The sequence below is a fragment of the Mercenaria mercenaria genome, chromosome 15 (genome assembly GCF_021730395.1).
Source record: "Mercenaria mercenaria strain notata chromosome 15, MADL_Memer_1, whole genome shotgun sequence".
Classification (NCBI taxonomy): Eukaryota; Metazoa; Mollusca; class Bivalvia; order Venerida; family Veneridae; genus Mercenaria; species Mercenaria mercenaria.
Window position 1 is genome coordinate 34,933,070 of NC_069375.1, and position 21,461 is coordinate 34,954,530.

The 21,461-nt window shown below is 35.1% G+C and overlaps 1 protein-coding gene across 8 annotated transcripts in view; it reads right to left on the reverse strand.

The window, feature by feature from the left end:
- Nucleotides 1-808: 808 nt before the first annotated feature.
- Nucleotides 809-21,461, reverse strand: part of LOC123550936 (putative leucine-rich repeat-containing protein DDB_G0290503) — a 78,884-nt gene continuing 58,231 nt past the window's right edge. For 7 of the 8 annotated variants that reach the window (XM_045339480.2, XM_045339471.2, XM_053524985.1 and 4 more), the window contains 17 exons: nucleotides 19,775-20,228; nucleotides 19,145-19,454; nucleotides 18,659-18,725; nucleotides 16,060-17,020; nucleotides 15,331-15,599; nucleotides 14,817-14,985; nucleotides 12,461-12,685; nucleotides 11,703-11,878; nucleotides 10,985-11,095; nucleotides 9,835-9,947; nucleotides 9,227-9,376; nucleotides 8,889-8,966; nucleotides 8,175-8,624; nucleotides 7,471-7,643; nucleotides 5,175-5,333; nucleotides 4,487-4,583; nucleotides 809-3,555 (listed from right to left, as the gene is read on the reverse strand). In XM_045339480.2, the coding sequence (XP_045195415.2) occupies nucleotides 3,443-3,555; nucleotides 4,487-4,583; nucleotides 5,175-5,333; nucleotides 7,471-7,643; nucleotides 8,175-8,624; nucleotides 8,889-8,966; nucleotides 9,227-9,376; nucleotides 9,835-9,947; nucleotides 10,985-11,095; nucleotides 11,703-11,878; nucleotides 12,461-12,685; nucleotides 14,817-14,985; nucleotides 15,331-15,599; nucleotides 16,060-17,020; nucleotides 18,659-18,725; nucleotides 19,145-19,454; nucleotides 19,775-20,228 (4,075 nt within the window). In that variant the 3' untranslated portion in view covers nucleotides 809-3,442. The remainder of the gene's footprint in view (nucleotides 3,556-4,486; nucleotides 4,584-5,174; nucleotides 5,334-7,470; nucleotides 7,644-8,174; nucleotides 8,625-8,888; nucleotides 8,967-9,226; nucleotides 9,377-9,834; nucleotides 9,948-10,984; nucleotides 11,096-11,702; nucleotides 11,879-12,460; nucleotides 12,686-14,816; nucleotides 14,986-15,330; nucleotides 15,600-16,059; nucleotides 17,021-18,658; nucleotides 18,726-19,144; nucleotides 19,455-19,774; nucleotides 20,229-21,461) is intronic. The other variant, XM_053524984.1, reaches the window with a different exon arrangement.

Here is a 21,461-nt window from a genome sequence, read left to right on the forward strand (position 1 = left end):
AAGATCCCATGAAAAATGTGACCTCTAGAGTGGTCACAAGGTTTTTCTATTTTTAGACCTACTGACCTAGTTTTTGACTGCACGTGACCCAGTTTCGAACTTGACCTAGATATCATCAAGATGAACATTCTGACCAACTTTCATGAAGATCCCATGAAAAATGTGACCTCTAGAGTGGTCACAAGGTTTTTCTATTTTTAGACCTACTGACCTAGTTTTTGACTAAACGTGACCCAGTTTCGAACTTGACCTAGATATCATCAAGATGAACATTCTGACCAATTTTCATGAAGATCACATGAAAAATGTGACCTCTAGAGTGGTCACAAGGTTTTTCTATTTTTAGACCTACTGACCTAGTTTTTGACCGCACGTGACCCAGTTTCGAACTTGACCTAGATATCATCAAGATGAACATTCTGACCAATTTTCATAAAGATCCCATGAAAAATGTGACCTCTAGAGTGGTCACAAGCAAAAAGTTTACGGACGCACGGACGGACGACGGACACTGCGCGATCACAAAAGCTCACCTTGTCACTTTGTGACAGGTGAGCTAAAAACTACTTTGGTCTAAGCCATCAAATTTCCTTCTGGGATCATCATTTTTCGTGTAGAAAAATAAGTGCAGTATCCAAGTTAATAAACTGATTCTGGACACCAGTCACAAAAGGCAACTTTGCCATTTGTCAATTTCAAAAATTTGCTCAGGAAACAGCCAATCAGATGCTATAAATTTTAAACTACATACTCAGACTACAGACTGCACTATATTATATGGAACCCAACAAAAAGTAAGAAGAGAAAATTACATAACAAAATTATCTTTTATTTCTTTGTTTCATCATTTCAGTATCCAAATTGGTCAAATTGTAATACATCTAGCATGTAATGACATGAACCTCAAAATTATGCAGCATATACTCTTATAAACGGGGGATAAGTTCACCATAGTAAAACTGATCTTGAGTCTTTAAATATTTAACATAAATGCTACAAAACACAAATGTACAGTTTACTGAAAAGGAAACGAAAGTTTGGTGTATTGCTCGAGATACTATATGTGAAATTTTCAAAAAAAACTTGGTTGCTTGACACTGATTATTAAAAATTCCTTCCTAATATGGTAGCCAATAGAAAACATAAAAACTTTTCCTTCTTTACTTCCACAAACGAAGACACTGAAAATGGGACTGCCGTCTCCAAAAATGAATAAAAATACTAATGCAAAAATCATTTAATGGACTGACACAGATATGAAATCTATAAAATTAGCCCCCTTCAAAATATGACTTTACAGTGCAATGATAATCATTGAAACTACTAGTATGCATTGAGGCAATGGCAGAATGAAGAAAACACAGATTGCAAATACAAACAGAACAAAATATTTTTAAGAAAAATGATACAAAGAAAAAGTTGGGCATGGTTGGGGTATACAAAATTATGGAGAAAGCAAGACAACTCTTGTGAACTATAAATAGGACAAAGTATTTACAATGTTAATGATATTGTACAACAAAATATTGATGCATGAAACTATAACGGTGGGAGATCCGTACACATTTCTGGTTGAGTATTCAAACTGAAGCACACTGAAACTGATTTGTTCACATGGGAGCAGCCTTTGATATAAATTTAACACACAACTTCACATAAAGTCTCCTGATAAAGCTTCAAAAGAAACAATGCGTTTTTGAAAAGACATTTTTGAAAGGAACATCAAATAATATCACTTCTTATGTTATTAACTAATGTCAGATACAATCTATAAATTTCACTTCGAAGACTTTCAGAGCCCACTCTATTCTTATAAAAATTAATATGTTGCAGCAAACCTGGAACCGAGCAATTAAATCACAAAAGGCAGATTGATATTGCTTATATTTACAAGCATGAAAAAAAAATTGAATTATTTCAATGCCCCAGCACTACCTCAAGTGTCCCAATATGATTTACATTTCAAGCACTATTCTACGTATATTACAACTCAGAAAATGATAGGTAGAGTGTTTCCAAAAATATCATTTTCTATAGAAATTCACTCCTAAAGAGAAAGTACATCTCAACCTCTGTACACCTAGCAAATTTGCTCTTCCCAACAGGTTAGATACTGAACAGCGAGAAAAATCATCTCTGATGATGAAATTATCATTTAACACAGGTGGTTGTGATTTTATATGCATAAATGACTTTATGAACAAGAGTTCGAGACCTGCCTCAAGTCCATTATTGAGCAATGTAAACATATGTCTATTATAAAAGGAAGACTTCAGTGTTTTTATCACTTGATAAATACTGTGTATATGGTTAGGCCATTCTTTTTATTTTAGGCTAAATCTAATAATGCCACAAAAAATATGTAGACCCTTATAAATTTAGGCCCATTGATTAGAACCTTTGAAAAAAAGTACTATTAACTAACAAAATGTAACAAGAAAAATATATACAAAATCACTGCAAACTTTGGCATGAAACAACTGGTGGAAGACATAACTATATTAACCCTTAGCCTGCTGGCGGCAAGTGATTCTGCCTTTGTGACCAGTGCAGACCAAGATCAGTCTGCACATTTGTGCAGTCGAAGCCTCGTGGTCTGCACTGTTCACTATTTAGTCAGTTAATTTTCAGTGAAAACCCATTCGAATGATAAATGGTATTGCCCGAAATGAATGATGGAACAGTCCATTTTAGAAATTTAGCAGGCTTAAGGTTTACAGACCTACAAACCAAGCACTACATGCTATATAAACAATGTATCACATTTAATTCAACAATGTATGTACACAACCACAGTACCATATTACTACGCAGAATTTTTTTTTGGTCAATAGTTCCTGCCAAAAAAAAAAAAGTCACACATTTCTTATACCCTAACCTATCATGACTAGCATTCACCATATTATGTCATGTCCAATGAAGAACTATTACATTCTGCATCTGTCATATCACTCACTGCATCATAATTATGTACACTTTATTACTGAAGGTCAAGCTATAAAAAAAATTGTTTTCTTAGCACCCATTCCCTTCCAAGCTGTAAATCCAGTTACATAAAGCTGGTTCTGAACTTCATTCCACAAACTTGACTTGCCTATAAGCAAAATTCTTGTTTGCATACATCAATTATCCAAAGACTTAACATTTCTGTCTGATGATAAGCATCAATTGTTGTATAGTCTGTGAAAGACTTGCATCTCTTTGGGTCAAATGAAGTACACAGAATCCCTACCTACAAGCTTATATAAGTTCATTTACACAGAACATTTTCAAACTTTCTACAAAACCACTTTTCTCCTACTTATAATAATCTTCTGTCATTTGTCAGTCAACAGCTTTTGTAGCTTTTACAGTATTTATTGTTTATCAAATTGACAAAATAGCTCCCTGTATCTTATCTGTGTGTTTACACTCGAGACATCCTTGTGTCAATGTAACTGTTTTATTTGCGAGGACTATGTGATGGACTCCTGTGTGGACTGTAACGTCTGTGCTGTTGTTGACGATATTCCAAGTTATGTCTGGCACGTGACACAACATCTAACGTAGATTCCACTGCAAAATATTTAAAGTAGAAAAAATGTTTAGCAAAGTGAAAAATATAACATAAAGAGGCATTAAAGTATTGGTGGCAAATTCAGTTAATTTTTTTAAATGCTATTTTGTGGGGAAAACTTTGTCAGCTTTATACTCATGTACTTAAGCAACTCAAACATGGCTGCCTAAAATTAAGAAATAAGTTCCCAAATGTGGTTTATCGTAGAATAACCTGAGTTTTGAGTTGTTATGCGTAAGAACGTACGGCCTTCGTGATATATCATTTCGCATAAGAACGAAGACCTCTGGTTACTCTACGATAAATCACACTTGGGAACTTATTGTTTTGATTCGACATACAAGTATCAACAGTGTTAGAAATTTACGACCGTGCTACGCACCTGAATTGGATGACATCATTGCACGCGAGTGGTTTATTGCAGAATAACCCGAGATAGATTTTGCTCTACATGTATGTAGGTTATTTGCTGGTCATGTTAGAATATGTGTTTTCCATATGCAATTCAATATCTTACCTGTCTTCCAGCCAAAACTTCAGAGGTCAGTTGCCTTTTTCATTGCTTATTGATTTCAAGGTTTTTTAACACATAAATTTACAATCAAGCCTCAAAATGAGCCACCAGTAACTGAGAGAATTTAAACAATTATCAAATCATTATCTTTATACCAGTAATGTTTTATTTTGTTTCTGTTATGGTTTAAGTACACCTTAATGTCATAAGGACCACTTTCCACACAGGCAACTTTAACTGTAGCAGCATACATGTATAAGAGATGCACCTCTGAGCATTATTTGCAGCAATAGTGTAGAAACACTGACCTTCCATAAACCAGCTGTATGACTTCCAAGCTATATAAAGTCTGTAATGCTAAAGTATTGACCACAGAAGCCCTTCTTATTTTATCAATCTGTGAAACTTATACTTACAACTTCTGCAGATCATATCTTCACTTCTTTTACAACCGGAGGAGTTCATATCCAATGTGTTCATCAGAGTGGCCAGTTCTTCTCTAAGAGCAGCATTCTATAAAAAGAAATTTCATGTTCAGATAATGCATTGCTACTCATTCAGCACTGTCAGAAAAACAATGTTGAAAGTGTAAAATTGCAAATTATATCTCCCTTTATATTCCTAAAACCTTAATTGTACTTATCATAGATGATATTGTTTGTTTGTTGTTTTTTTAACTAGAACTAAGTTCTCTTTTATAAGGCAATAACTTGAATATATTCGTCAATATCTGACACATGTACACCATTATCTATTCAACATTTACCAATTAAAATATAAAAATATTACTTCAAATATGGCCATGGCCTTTGTTAAGTCCCAAATAGAGCAACATATTTTTCCAAAGTTTTTTTTTCAAATCGCATCTACCTAGTCTGTGATCAATCTAGTGTTATAATGCCCCATTATTTTATGTCCCAGGTAAGAACTATACGTTTTCAGACAAAGCACTGGTTTATTCAAACTGCATAAATCTAGGCTGTGTAACAAGTTCAACAGAAGTTTCAATATATATATAGTGTAAGTTACACAGCTACTTGTTACACCAAAACTACACGACTCCTTATTTTTTCAGTCCTCAATAAAATATTATATAACCATTACCTTGTCCAGTAGCTTTTGATTAACAAATTCTCCTCTCTCATTGGGCGCTGGCAATTCACTGGTCCAGAAACAGCCAATCAGAGACAGCTGGCTGTCGAGGCAGATTCGCATATTCTCTGTTGCATATGAAATCTCCTTCAATACACTGTACTCTACACTCTGTAATGCATTAAACAATTATGCATATAAAATCTCCTTCAATACACTGTACTCTACACTTTATAATGGCATAAAAGAATCATGTATTGTGTATCTCATTCATTACACTGTACCCTAAACTCTATAAAAAAAAATTATGCACTGCTAATCTCCTTCAATACATTGTACCCTACATTCTGTCATGGCATTAAAACAATTATGTATTGCTAATCTAACAATACTAGACCTATTGCAAGAAATTTTTATTCATGACATATTGCAAATAACTGACCAATGTGTAATAGTATTTGAAGTTGCTGGTGTCAACCAAATTTTACACACAACACTTTTTTAAACCATCTAACAGAAGAATAAAATTGGGTTATGTAACAATATTCTTGAAAACCCTTCGCTGAAAAACTAAATTTGAAAATGTGCTTACAGAGGATCTATAATGTACTTAGGAAATAAAACAAACCACTACATTTTACTTTTCATCAACATACAAGAATGCATAGTATAGTACATGCAGCACTGATGCCAGGGCTGTTTCAGAAACAAAGGCAACAAACTTATTGCTTTTTGAAAATTCCCAATTAGAGACTATGGTCCAAGAACATACCAATTTTGAAGACAAATAAAAAATATTAATATTACAGGCATACTGTAAAGTAAATATTTCTCCATTTCGAGACGTCTAAAAAACAAACATGCTTACGAAAATAAGATTTATAAAGTGTCATGCTCTTTAATGAAGCTCAGTTCCTTGACCGATTCAGGTTAGGTTATATCAATGCATTGTAGCAATACACCCGTCACCAGTTAAGCTCTTTTGGAACATGCATAAATACTCAATACAAATACATCCTTTACAAGAAATTTCGTACCAAATCCTCCATTCATTCAAAACACTAATACTGGACTCACTGCCCCCTTTTCAACAACATGCAGAACATGTAATGACACTTGACCAACTACCAATGTTCTTGTATTCAGCACCAGTACTAGCTGGTTCTCTATTGACAACAACTTCCCCAGATGGACTGTGGGTATAGGATCAAACTTGTCATGCCGTTATTTATACGCTTGTACTCTACAGGGCCATCTCCATTACTACATGCACAGTATTGCAACATTTACACAACGATGCATTATACGTAGCATACATTCATTTGTTAGAAACATATACAGTTAAGTGATTCATGCTGGTGTACAATACATACAAAAATATAACTAGCAATGTGTGTTTACCTTGATCATCTGTTAAAAAAAGTGAAAATTGAAAATCAGAAATGTGAAAAACTGGTGATCAGATATGTGAAAAACTGGTTATAAATGATAAATGTGATTTTTTATTTAAAAATGAAATGAGTGAGCAATAGTACTTTGGTATCATGCTTGAATGAGATTTTTAAGTGAGTATGAGAACAGTAAGGTGGTGATAAATGTAGTAATTATCTGCATTAAAGGGGGATACAGGTCTAACACAGACAAATATGAACCGTTCACAATTACAAAAGAAAAATTATTTTTATTCTTTTATTGCAATTTGCGTAATTCAACAAGTCAATACAGAAACCCGAAAACTGCACCCAGCTAGTTTCATAGGAGTCTCTTGAAGTACTTTACATTCATAGCCGAGACATTCTAACCTTAATCCCAATCCGAAAGTTTTTGCCTGTGACCACGACTGTGAAAACATGAAAATGACTCTATTACATTAAACATTTGTGTAAAGCTGAACTGGAATACCTTGAATCATATAATTTTTATAGCCCAAAAATGAACTTTTTTCCGAGTAAATAGCAAACTAATGTAGTGCAATTATAACACACCTCCCTTTATAGGGCATAAAAACTCCCTGTATCTCCCTTTAACAAAAATCTGCTATTTTTTCCTTACTGTGAAATCATTTAAATTCGCTGGCATGAAATTTCGCGCAAACGTGAAAAAGGACTGTTTCGCGCGGGCTTTAATTCGCGCATTTTCAATTTATAAATGAAAAAATAGAATTAAAAAATAATATTAGCGCGGTCTTAAATTTGCGCATCAGTTCTAGCGCGAAATACGCGAAAATTCGTCCTACGCGAATGAAAATGATTTCACAGTAATCTAAATATTAGAGATTCTACAAATCACATTTACATAAGAGTATTACCTCCAATGCTGGCATTGTATTGAAGACCTTGAGACGTTCAGTGACTCGTGTAGACAGACCTTTCAATATGACATTACTCTCGTTCGTTTCCTTGCGTAACTTCTCAAAATGATCAATCATTCCTATTGCAAACACGGAACGGATGTCCGAGTCAATCCTGACCTGCGTCAAACCTAGAAACAGAAATGTTAACACTTCACGTGTGAACTGTATAAAGAATATACATGTACGTCATGGTGAGAACAAGAGCTGTAAGTTTACAAGTGACTACAGTCTAAATAATACAAAAGTATGAAATATCAAGACTTTATCACATATAGTTAATTGGATAAGAGTTTTCAGCTTTTGTCAATACTGATGCATTATAAGTGTTATAATGAAAACATCAAACCTCAGCAACTGTACACAACTGTTAAAAAATCACACTTAAAACACTAATAGCTAAATCTGAAAACCAGTCTCACAAGGCTATCTTTACTATTCCTTCCATTCAAATTTTTATTTACACTAGAACCAGTCAGATGCTAGAGTTTTGAGACTGGTCTCCAAACTGTTTTTAATCCTGAATTTGTACGAGCTTTCACAAGTACTTCTTCAATTCTTTGGGTATTTGAAACCTCTGATTGAAAAACGAATCAAGTTTAATGAGCTTTGTAAGAATTAGCATGAAGTTTTCTTGATAACATTAAAAATATGATGTATACCTTCTAGATATTTTGGTGAGTCATTTACATTGTACAACAGACATTTATCAGTAATGCCTTGTTTGTAGATGGGTCCAGGAATACTGAAATGGTTCCCTGAACTCAGTACTGGTTCCTCTGTGAATGACTTCCTCGATAGGTTTAGTTCCATAGATACATAGTCCTCAAGTTTTCTGGAACTACTTTCTTCATTTTGTTGCTGAATTGAAGATGTTGTTTTTGCTTTATTGTCACTGAGGCGTGATGGTTGTGACAGGAGGTCACTCCTTCTGGGCTGGTGGGAAGGGAAGTCACTCTTCCTTGATCTGTGATGTGAAGATGCAGGGCCACCTGGAGTACTCTCCCTTAATGGCAGACTACAGGATAAGTTGTCTGTTCTTGGTAAACCTCCGGTCAGATCATAATACAGCGGCCATGTTTGGTTACCTCCGTGGCTAATGTCTGGTATTTCTGTTAGATCAACCAATTAACAAACATACAGAACAATACATATACCATACAAACCATTTATTAAAAAATTACGTGAAACAACTGTTCCAGATTTAGTGTTAACAAAAATACAAATAACCTACATCCACCACCAGCAAAATTAATCTAGTTAAAACATACATACACAACTCAAATTTCTTTTCAGATCAAAAGTTGACTATGTTTAAGGATTAAGATCCAAAGCACAAAGAGACTGTATGACTATTGTATTCAGGATGATTATACCTTCAGCTAGTGATCTGTCCATCGAGTCCTCTGACTTAGAGCTACCTGCCAGCTGTCCTGTCCCTTGACTTCTGAATTCTGAAAACATTATTAAATGCATATTTTGATGTTGGGAGATATTTCCTAGTCTAGGCTAAATTAATTTGTTTATCAACATAACCCCTTCTAACGAAGATCTTTTTCTAATTTTTGAAGGAAAACATAAATACATCAAAGTTACTTTACTTCAAATATAGTACTTTAAATTTCAGTGACCAACAAAATAATACCAATTTTTCTTTAAGTATGTAGTCAGACAGTCCTTTTTTACATGATATGCCACATATATTAAAACTTACGCTGTTCTTTTTTCTGCTGAATTAATTCCATCATTTTCTGTTTAATGTTCTCATTCTGCTCAAGAATCTTTGTCATCTGTATACGTGCCAACTTGAGCTCGTTCAACAATTCCCCGATCATATTGTGCTTGTCATCATCCGTCAACATGTCTGACAGGGAAATCATGTTAAAAAGTTAATGATATGCATCAATTATATTCCTAACATTTTTTCTCTTTTATGACCTCTACTATAGTATCTACACACTACTGATGATCTTGTTTCAGTTTATTTCTTCAAACAATGAACTAGTTAAACATATTTTTTAACATACTGTGCAATCATTAATATTCGTGGGGGACACATTTTTGCGGATTTTGTGGTTGAGTCAATCCACGAAATTTAATACCAACGAACAAAATTTCCATTCATTTTATGTTCAAAAGTTGAAATCCATGAATTCATATCCTCATGAAATCGCTGTTTTGACCAAAACCACGAAATTTCATGCCCACGAAATTAGATGATTTTACAGAACTATGTATCTCTTGCTCCCATCCACACACCAGTTCAAACTTGAAAGTAAAACTGTTTATTTTTTTGTTTCTGTCTACAGGTTAAGCACATACCTCCTTTGTCTTCCATCAATCGTTCTCGTACACTCAGTTCTGTCTGAAGAGTGCTGTTCAGAGCACTTGTGTCCTCACATTTCTTCTGAACCTCCTTCAGTTCCTTCTTTGTCCTTTAATAAAAATGAAAATAGATTAGTTCTTCAAAGTCGATTGAATCCTTCTAAAATTTACCTGTGTGCATCCTTATTTAATTGTTATTTTGTTTGTTTTGGGTTTAATGTCCTTTTTCAACAGTATTTCAGTTATGCAACAGTGGGCAGTTAACATAACTAGTGTTCCTGGATTCTGTGCCAATACAAACCTGTTCTCTGTAAGTAACTGCAAACTTCCCCACATGAATCAGAGGTGGAGGCAAATGATTTAGACACAATGCCTTTTATCAAATTGTCACGGAGAACACATGCCCCAGGGATTGAACTCACGACCCCACGATCGACACTCTCCCTATTGAGCTAAGTGGGCGGCGGGCAATATTTAATTGTTGTAGCTTTGAAAACAACCCTTTTTGTTTGCTGTGTATCTAAAATCTTCTTTAACAAGTGATCAAGCCCTTTTATACGTAAGTGTGCAGCACTTTTAATTTTCACATAAAGAACTGTTTTTATTCGAGCTGGAATAATTTTTGCGGCTGCTTCAATCCATAAAAATTAAATATAAATGAACAAATGAAATTCACATTCACAAATATATGTCCTCAAGAAACAGCAATTTTGGCCAAACAACAGGATTTTAAGCCCAAGAAATTAAAGGACTGCAGTATTATTTACATATACAGAATACATATACTGAACTTGTCTTAGCTGCCGTCTGTATTAAGCAGCCACTTGCATTTAACAGCCAGTCAGCTTACGTCCTGTACCGGCATTTTTGTTCTTATTTCTCTCTGCCTTTAGCAGCAAGATTGTGTCACTCCCTGGCTGCTTAATACAGACTTGACTGCACAATTAATTTTTACCTCATACATAAGATTGATGCGACAGTCCTGCAAGGAATTTTACTGATCTGGCTGTACATTTCAGTTTCTATCAATGGCACAAATGAATAAGACATACAAAATCGTTGGCAACAAAAGAATATTTCTGAATCCCTTGCAACAAGTGTTTTTTGAAATCACTGTACTTTTCTTCAAACTAAAATCAAGACATACTTGCTGAATTCCTTGTAAGTGACCTTCAGGTTATACAGGTATTTGTCCTTTAACCTTGTCGACTCCTGTAGCTCTTTCTGTCTCTCCATCAATAACTTATCCTGAGATTCCCTGAAAACGTACAAAACATGTTCATAGTAATCATGTTATTTACTCTTTTAAAAGCACATTTCCATATTTGGTCACATTGCTCAAAAACTTGCCCTCCTTACAATGGTCGCACCTATTTCCCCGAACTTTCACTTACTTTCCCCATAGATTATCAGTTCTGTCTGGTTTGATTTTCAGTAAAAAGTTATATACTAAGAAATATATATTAATTTCATATATCTGCCTTCAAGTCATACTTTACATAGGAATTGTTTTTTTTCGTTTTTGTTGGGTTTTACGTTGCACTGACATAATTATAGGTCATATTGCGACTTTCCAGCTTTTATGGTGGAGGAAGACCCTACGTGCCCCTTCGTGCATTATTTCATCACGAGTGTGCACCTGGGTAGAACCAGCTACCTTCCGTAAGCCAGCTTGGTGGCTTCCTCACATGAAGAATTCAATGACTGGAGTGAGACTCCAGTCCACATCGGTGAGGGGGCAAGTGGTTCCAAGTCAGTGACGTTTACCACTCTGCTACGGAGGCATAGGAATATAAAGATGTTACAGCACATGCACTTTATACTACTTTATATGTTTAAGAAAAACTGAAACAAACCACACATACCTATTTTGTATAGACTGAGACAATTCCTCCCTCAATTTGTCAATTTTATCCTTGAGATCTTTTGTGAGAAGGTTTTGTTTCTCTATCTGACGTTTATAATCTGCACACGTCAACCTTTGCTGTTCAAGTTGTGTTGACAGTTTACTGTTTGCTGATGAAAAACTTTCCAGTTTTGACTGCAACAGCAAACAACTTGTTTTTTAATTGCATACAGTGATTTTTAAGAACAATTTCAGGTTTTCTGTAATACATTCAGTCGGTTGAATTGTTCCTGAATCCTAGAGATATGGGTGGTTACTGTTTTCTTTCAACAAGTAATTGACAATTTCCCAACATGAATGACAAGTCCAGAATGGTTTATTTCATTATCTTCTTTCAAACTGTCATATAGAGTCTAGTATTCTCCTGAGATTAAGCTCTACTGTCATGTACTGACTACACAGCTTACAAGACATGCTGTTATGGCTTTGATAGAAGAGGAAGACCTCCGGTGTCATTCCTTTTTCAGGCATGGGCGTACACATGGGAAGCCACTGACCCTTCACAAGCCAGCCAAAATGTTTCCTCACACAAAATAATTCTACACCCAAATCAATGTTTTGAACCCACAACAGTGAGGGGCAGGCAATTCAAAGTCAGTGACATTAACCATTTGGCCTATGAGGCCCCTTGACTATTTGATTCCATCTGTAAAACCTTATATTTAAATTGTGACTACACAAATTCTACTGAAAGTCTTGAATCCAGTCTATACTTACTGTGAGATTCTGACAGACAGTGTCTTGCTCATGCAGGCAGTTATTTTTGTCCTCAATTTCTCCCTTCAACTCGTCTATATATCTCGTCTTCTCACCAAGTTGTTGATTCTGTTCTTCAACCACGTCTCTGAGATTTTCTAACTCTGCTTTAAATGTGTGCAGTTCAGAATCACGTTTTCTCACCTCATCTCGAGACACTTCCAGATCACCTGACAACTCAGTTACCTGAAAACAACAAAGCAGGCATACAGTGAAAGTGAAGAAGCAAATAGGCCCATCTTAAGGACTGTGTATTTTTACATTCAAATTTTCTTCTCTGAAATTATACACAGAATACTTTCACAAGACAAAAAAGATTCAGCACAAAATCTAAACCAATCAAGACAAAAACTTAAAATGTCTTAACCACAGACCATGAAAATGTGTAGAGTACAACCTGCTACCACAACCTTCCATGAGCAAGCACCTCTCTTCAAAGGCCATGACTGCTTATCCCATTTGACAGAATTTTTAGTAAAATGAACCTTGCCAAGCCACCACCTCTTTACAACAAACACATTTAAAGTCTTCTCAGTGGTGTTGGTTCTATAAAGACTAGAACTGTCACAAGAGTGACTCATACCCCCACCATACGGTCTTGTCACGGAAGAATGGCAACCATAAGGAATCTTAAAAATACTTTGGAGTACTTCATCCTGGGCTTCCACATATAAGTAATACTAGTATAATACTAGTATAGTAATACTAGTAAATATATTAAATCTCTAATATTAGAGATACACTAAAAGTGAATACAAAAAAGTGTCTTACCGACCCATGTTACCACGGAAAAATGTTTTTACTTTTTACATAGGACTTATAATAAAAAAGTTAGAAAAATACCTAAAATATTGAAAATCTAAAAATAGGATTTCTAAAAATAGACTAATTCCTGGAATTTACGGGGAAGAAACTCAGTACAAAGGTTAAAAAAGGTTACTTCCCATTGGCTCAAAGCCAATCAGAATGAGATATAGTGAAAATACATCAAAATTAACATTAAATTCTAGGTAAAAGGGGACAAAATTCAAGAAAAATAGTGTCAGAGTTATGCACCTTGTGTCACATGATGTGGGTGATGAGGTGGAACATCTATTTTAAGTCTGAATCAAATCCATTCAGTAGTAATTGAGATATAGTGAAAATACATCAAAATTAACCTTAAATTCTAAGTAAAAAGGGGCATAATTCATGAAAAATTGGTGTCAGAGTTATGCACCTTGTGTCACATGATGTGGGTGATGAGGTGGAACATCTATGTTAAGTATGAATCAAATCCATTTTGTAATAATTGAGATATAGTGAAAATACATCAAAATCAACCTTAAATTTAAAGTAAAAGGGGACATAATTCATAAAAAATTTATGTCAGAGTTAAGCACCTTATGTCACATCATCTGGGTGATGAGGTGGAACAACTATTTTAAGTTTGACTCAAATCCATTAAGTAATAACTGAGATATAGTGAAAATACAACAAAATTAGCCTTAAATTCTAAGTAAAAGGGGACATAATTCATGAAAACTTGGTGTCAGAGTTATGCACCTTGTGTCACATGATGTGGGCACATGATGTGGGTGATGAGGTGGAACATCTATTTTAAGTTTGAATCAAATCCATTCAGTAGTAACTGAGATAAAGCGAAAATACATCAAAATCAACCTTAAATTCTAAGTAAAAAGGGGCATAATTCATAAAAAAAATGGTGTCAGAGTTATGCACCTTATGTCACATGATGTGGGTGATGAGGTGGAACATCTATTTTAAGTTTGAATCAAATCCATTTAGTAATAACTGAGATATAGTGAAAATACAACAAAATTAACCTTAAATTCTAAGTAAAAGGGGACATAATTCATGAAAACTTGGTGTCAAGAGTTATGCACCTTGTGTCACATGATGTAGGTGATAAGGTGGAACATGTATTTTAAGTTTGAATCAAATCCATTTGGTAATAACTGAGATAATAGATTTCTGGACGCGACGGGACGCGACAAAACTGACTCCTATATACCCCCCTCAAACATGTTTGGTGGGGGTATAATTACACTAAATAACCTAAAACTTGTCACTTTCACAATAAGGCAGGTAGGGTAAAACACTACATGCTTAAAACCAAAAGACATGAGGGAAATGCTTGTGTCACTGACGGTTTTGAACAATCCTAACACAGAAATATATCTCGAAAACGACTGGGACCACATGAAAGGATCAAGTCAACCCTGGTCTTTTAGTCACCGATGTTCCAGCAAACGCTGTTTCACTATATTAACACACTATGGTGTAACTGAACAAGCTGTATTAAGGGGTACACTACCTGTAATCTTGTCTGACTTAACAGATTCTTGTACTTGTTTTCATTTTCCCTCCACTGCTGATAATCACTTTCCAACTCATTCACACGCGTCTTCAAGGCTTCTGTCTGTGATCCAAGCTCCGACCTAGATATTACGTCTTCTTCCAGCTCCTTTACTCTGCTCTCATACCTAGGAATAACAGACAGACTTTTATATTAAAACTGTAAGCCAGTATTTAGTAATCATTACAAAACTGGTTAAAAAAATTTAAAGGACATTTTAAGGTTTGTGTAGGTTATCATTGGACAACTGAAAAACTGATCAACTTGCAGCTTCAACCTCATCAGGCAAGGATTTTTCTGGAAAATATTTCCCCCAAGTCATACTCAGATCTTTCACTTTCTATTCATTATATCATGATTTTAAGGTAAAGAAAAACTCTGTTCACTACCATTATTAAAGCCTTGAAAATACATTGGAACTTTCTTTAATAAAAGATGCTTTTGCCCATCTCTTTACAATTTACAAACGTACCGAGACACAGCTTCAATATGTTGCTTGTTATCATCTTCAAGTTGTGTACATCTTCTCTTGTATTGTTCTACAGCCGTCTTCAGTTGCTGGCACATCTCTGTTAACTGCTCGCAGGTCTTCTTACTGTTCTTCAGTTCAAATTCAAGGGAGTTAATTCTATCCGTACACAGCTGCAGCTCTGCTGAATCTCTTGCAGAGTTATCTCTGTATTGTTCAAGACTAACTTTTGTCTCCGAGATTATTTTCTCTTTCTCTGTTATGATCTTCACCTGATAAAAACAGAAAATATAATTCAGAAACATGAACTTCAAATAGAGACTAAATCAAACAACCTGAATCTCCAAAATATAATCCAAAAAACACATTAATATATTTTCTTACGTGGCGATGACAGTAGCTTTAATAACATTTGATCTAAGGGCAATTTTCAATCAGTATTACTTTTATTTCTTTTACAAATTTACCTTACATAAAAAGAATCTGAAAATATCAATATCTGATAAAGACACCAAAATATAAATACGAATATTATTTTTCTGATCCCAAGTACCAAATATGAATATATCCACAACAGAGGTTGGGATCAACTAATTGCACACATATTGGAAGTTTACAAAGTAAATCTTGTTTTTTAAAGTTCGAAGATTAACATGTTACCAGACGATTCACTTATTTATCAAACAACACACATGCTAAAATCCCAACCTCTATAATATGTAATTCATCTACCTTTTCTCTGACATCACTGTCACTCTCTGCAAGCTGAGTTTTAAGTTCCTGTATTGTAGACTCGGAGAACCTGTACAAATCCGCCAACTGTTTCTCTAGAATCTCATTCCTTGCCATAGCCTTCTCTAACTGTATTCTAAGGTTTCGTAACTCTGCAAGTTGCTGTTGTAAGGAGTCCATATCCGGTCGCGATTTTTGTCGAATTTGCTCCTCATATGTATGGATAATATCTTCAAGAGATTTTATTCGTTCCTGCATTTCTGCTGTGTTTGTTTTGTTATGTGGATTGTCATTTGATGTGATATCTAACAGTGACACATCATCAAATTTCATTAATGACTGCTGTCCAATATTTGTGAAATCAGCGAAGGTTTCATCACCCTCACCGCCTAGGAAACTTGGCGAGAAAGTTTGCTCAAATTTATCAAGGTACGATTGTTTATTATGCAACTGTTTAGGTTCACGTATAGCACCATCGCCTATATCAATGTTTGGCACCGTGTTATTTCCTAGTTTCTGGAGACCATTGGTCGTTGGTGCTCCAGACGCAGTGCTGAACACACTGGCATCAGAATCCAACTGACTGAACACACTAAAGTTTTGGAGATTTGGAACACCACTGCACTGCCTTAGTCTTTCTATTGACTGATAGCTATTCTGACTGCTTAATCTTGGATCAGCACCTGCATCCCTCCTTCTATGAGCAAAATCTGACTCGGAACCAGGAGACGACTGGCTCCCAGTGCTTGAACCATTAGACTGGTACCTCATTTTGTTAGATGAAGTATTATCACAACCTTGCACTTGTCTAGACTGTGCACCATTATCAAATTTATCATTATATTGTCCTGGAAGCCGGGATCCAACATTATTCCTTGGACTGCTTACATTAGATCTTGGACTGGTTGATTTTCTGCCTGTTGGACTATTTGAAGGGGATTCTTTTAATGTGTTGTGAGCACTGAAATACGTAAGACAAGGTATACACAAACTGGTATGATATAGGTTAAATATTGTAAATCAATCTAAACTTTCCAGCATGTGACCAACTGAGCACAATCCTGGATTAACAAATGACCGGACTGCATTTCAAGTTTAAATTTTCAAAACCATGGAACCTGGACAAAATGCAAACAGTACCATCACTTACATTCATGAGTTTCTTATCACTTAGGTCATCTGTATTTTTGAATTTAACAAGAGCACCGCCTTGCGGGTGCTGACGCTCATCTGATTTTTTTTTGTGTAATAGAAATATTGTCCTACTCATGATTTTCTAAGTCTAAAAAGGGCCATCATTCTTGCAAAAAGCAGGATAGAGTTATGTTTCTTGATGTTCAGTGTCCACTTATGATGGTGAAAAACTGTTGCAAGTTTTAAAGCAATAGCTTTGATAGTTTATGAGAAAAGTTGACTTAAACATAATACTCAACCAAGAAAATGATTTTCTAAGTCCAAAAGGGGCAATAATTATTGCAAAAAGCAGGATGGAGTTATGTTGCTTGCTGTACAGGGTCAGCTTATGATGCTGAACAAGTGTTGCAAGTTTCAAAGCAATAGCTTTGATAGTTTAAGAGAAAAAGTTGACCTAAACATAAAACTTAACCAAGAAATCTGATATTTTCTAAGTCCAAAAAGGGCCATAAATCTTGCAAAAAGCAGGATGGAGTTATGTCTCTTGCTGTACAGGGTCAACTTATGATGGTGAACAAGTGTTGCAATTTTTAAAGCAATAGCTTTGACAGTTTAGGAGAAAAGCTGACCTAAACATAAAACTTAACCAAGAAAACTGATTTTCTAAGTCCAAAAGGGGCAATAATTCTTGCAAAAAGCAAGATGAAGTTATGTTTCTTGATGTACAGGGTCTGCTTATGAGGGTGAACAAGTATTCCAAGTTTCAAAGCAATAGCTTTGATAGTTTAGGAGAAAAGTTGACCTAAACATAAAACTTAACCAAGAAATCTGATATTTTCTAAGTACAAAAGGGGCCATAAATCTTGCAAAAATCAAGATGGAGTTAAGTTTCTTGCTATACAGGGTCAGCTTATGATGGTGAACAAGTATTCCAAGTTTCAAAGCAAAAGCTTTGATAGTTTAGGAGAAAAGCTGACCTAAACATAAAACTTAACCAGGCAACGCCGACGCAGACGCCGACGCCGACGCCGACAACCGCTCAAGTGATGACAATAACTCATCATTTTTTTTCAAAAAATCAGATGAGCTAAAAATCAAAGGTTCTTTAATCAAGCTGAAGATAAATGGGTATGAACAGATGGGATTCAAAACATGTAAACTAAAAAAAAACTATATAAATTCCTAATCATCAAAGAAACAATATATCTAGAAATCTGATCACTTAGAAGCAACATAATGCTGTCAAATCATTAACATTCATAGAGGACTTAACTGTGTGGATCAATCCATGAAAATAAATCCATACAAACAAGAGAAGTTCCCATTCTTTTATCTTGATAAGTGGAAATCATGAATTCATATCCAGAGGAAGTAGCCATTTTAAGTAAACCCATGATTTTTCTACCCACAAAATTAAATGATATCACCTAATACATGTACAGATTTAACTGACTGTAGACAATACCTGGCAGGGTTATCTGAACATCCACTATCTGGTGACAGACGTCCTTCACTAAGCTTATCCTGCTCTACTGGAAATATAAAACAAGTGCAAGCTGAAACCTAGTTCAACAAAAATACACAGTCCCATTACAACTGGATTTATTAATACTTCACCAAGTTAAAAATGCTGAAAATTTTAAAATATTACATCAGGCCTTTTTTCAAGATAAAGTGGACTCAAATATAAAATTAAGAATTTGCAAATTCTGTAGAATCCAACCAAACCAGATTCCTAACAATTGATACCTCTCTTCAAGTGAACATTTATGTTTTTTTTCATCATTTTGTTCTATAGAAATGCTTAAACAGAAAGGTTCTGAAAACAGTACTGTTGCTGTGACTTCCCTGGTTGCACGACTTATTTGGTTAATATGTGTTCATCTGCTTCAAACATTTATATTCACCAGTCTTTTACAGTAAAGAACCATTTTAATGTTTCACAACATACCTAATGAAGTCTCAGACAATGACTGAATGGCCCCCCTTGCTTGTACCAGACCTCGTCTTAGCCGAGTTACTTCCATGTTGGATGTTGGGCATTGCGCATGACCCTCCTGGTCCGAGTGGCTAAGCTCTGTAAGAAACTTGTCCAGCATGTCCAACCAGCTGCTCAACAAACAACTAGCACTCTCAGAGCTCATAGGGGCTGGTTCCCCATCCTGACTGCTCCCTTCCTCACTGGGGCTCGGACTTCTACTCTGGAAAACCTTCAGTACACGCCTGTAGCCATCCACCTGCTGTTTTAGCTTCGAATTCTCCTATTAACGTATTAAATGCTTTTTGTTATTATTCTGATTTTATAATCAGTCTCAATAAACATTCATGCAAAAAAATGAAGTAATAAATCTTTTTTCAAACCGTACAAGTATTCCTGGTCAGATATTTACTAGCAAATGAGTATGCAGGATGCCTCAATGTTACTATTACACATTAAGATGTAAGCATAGTATAGACCTATGACAAAATATATTTTAAGAAACAGTAACAGTTTATGGTTTGGTTAATACAAAAGTTTTTGAACGTGTAAAAAATATGTTGACAGTGACGTTCTTATTCAAAATAATATTTAAAACCATACCTTTACAAGTTTATCAATATTCTCTGGACTCTCTATGAATGTTTGTCTTCTTGCAACAGGTGTTGGTGACACGCTTCTACATCTACCAGAAGATGCCCTTGTTGACAGACGTCTTGTCTTCTCTCTCTCAACTCTCGGAGACAGACTGTCCTTTATGAGATTAGGAACACTATTTGACCTTGACCTTGGTAGCAACCCGTTCTCAATGAGCATATTTCTGTAATGTTTCATCTTCTGTGTTTGGCAGTGACAAGTTTCTTCTGTTGCCTTTAGAGTGTTCTTCAAATCATGTACCTGGACTGTGAGATCTGTCACCTGGTTATGCAGAGACACCAACTCGTTTGGAGCCGAGCTGGACGATGATTTATGCCGGACCGGGATATGACTGCCATTCTTACCCATGACCGTGGGTTTATGGTTCACAGTAGACCCTGGTCTGACAACATCTAGGTCACTGCAAAAATGTAATCATGTGTACATCTCATGTGTCCCACAAGAAGTTCTGACAACAATAACAAAGCAATTTGCCCAAAACTTTTATTGTTGAGCATTCAGTTATTATTATTTTTTTTTTTGGAGGGTTGGTGGGGGGAGGGGGTGTGGGTGTTGGTGTTTTTTTTTTGTGGTGGTGTAAGGGTTTTTCAGTTACAGACAGCTTACAATAGTCAGGTATGCTTTACATTTTCGTAAATCTTGTGCCCTGAGTATCATTTTTGGACAAAGGAAATTTCAAATTATATACATTTTCTCATGAGACTGAGCACATGAATATTTACTTCACTAAAATATGACTTTTTTTCTGAAATATGCTACACTTTAGCAATACAAAAATGTACAAAGTTATCTGATTTTCAAGCATCATTTATCACAAAGTTGGCTTGCTTCACCCCGACCCGCTACATCCCTTACTTACACCATCTCAGAGCAATCACTGTATGCTCTCTTTTATCAGTGCTTTTAACACACTTTGAATAGAGCAAACCGTACATTTATTTATTCATGGAGGTGGAGGTTGGGGGGGGGGGGCAATTTTTCTTGGATTTTGGTTTGTGTCAATCTACAAAATTAAATCTCAACAAAGAAAGTTATTTATGTATTTTCTCTCCACAAATTTATGCCTTCAATGAAAAAGCTGTTTTGGGAAAAAATAGGTAAAAGTACATAACATTTATTAACAGGATTTTTTTTTGTTAAAAAAGATTGAAGAACAGAACAAGGATTTCAAATTTACAAGTCATTTCTAAAGGCAATATCAATAACACACATTTTTTTTCATTCATCTGACAAAATACAAAGATGCAATTAAAACATAAATTACATACTGAAAACCATAAATCTTCAACATTTTCTGTAAATACTGCAAATCCATAACTTTTATTTTGCTCAGATCTTCTAATTCAATAAAATAACCATTTTTGCTTTTCCATTCTCAAATTCCACACATAGTTTTAACCAACAATCAGCTTGGGCTAATTTCACCACTCTAATTAACTCTATTTACTTCACACAATTTTCAGCTTAACAACCCAATAGATCTCGCAACTTGTTTAAAATCATTTTATAAACAACGAAGCATATACATAAATGGGCCGAAAAATAATACCCGTTAACATGGCGATTAGCAAAGCCAATGAACATGAAATTAGCTGACTCTTTTATCTACAAATAAATGATAAATATGCTGATC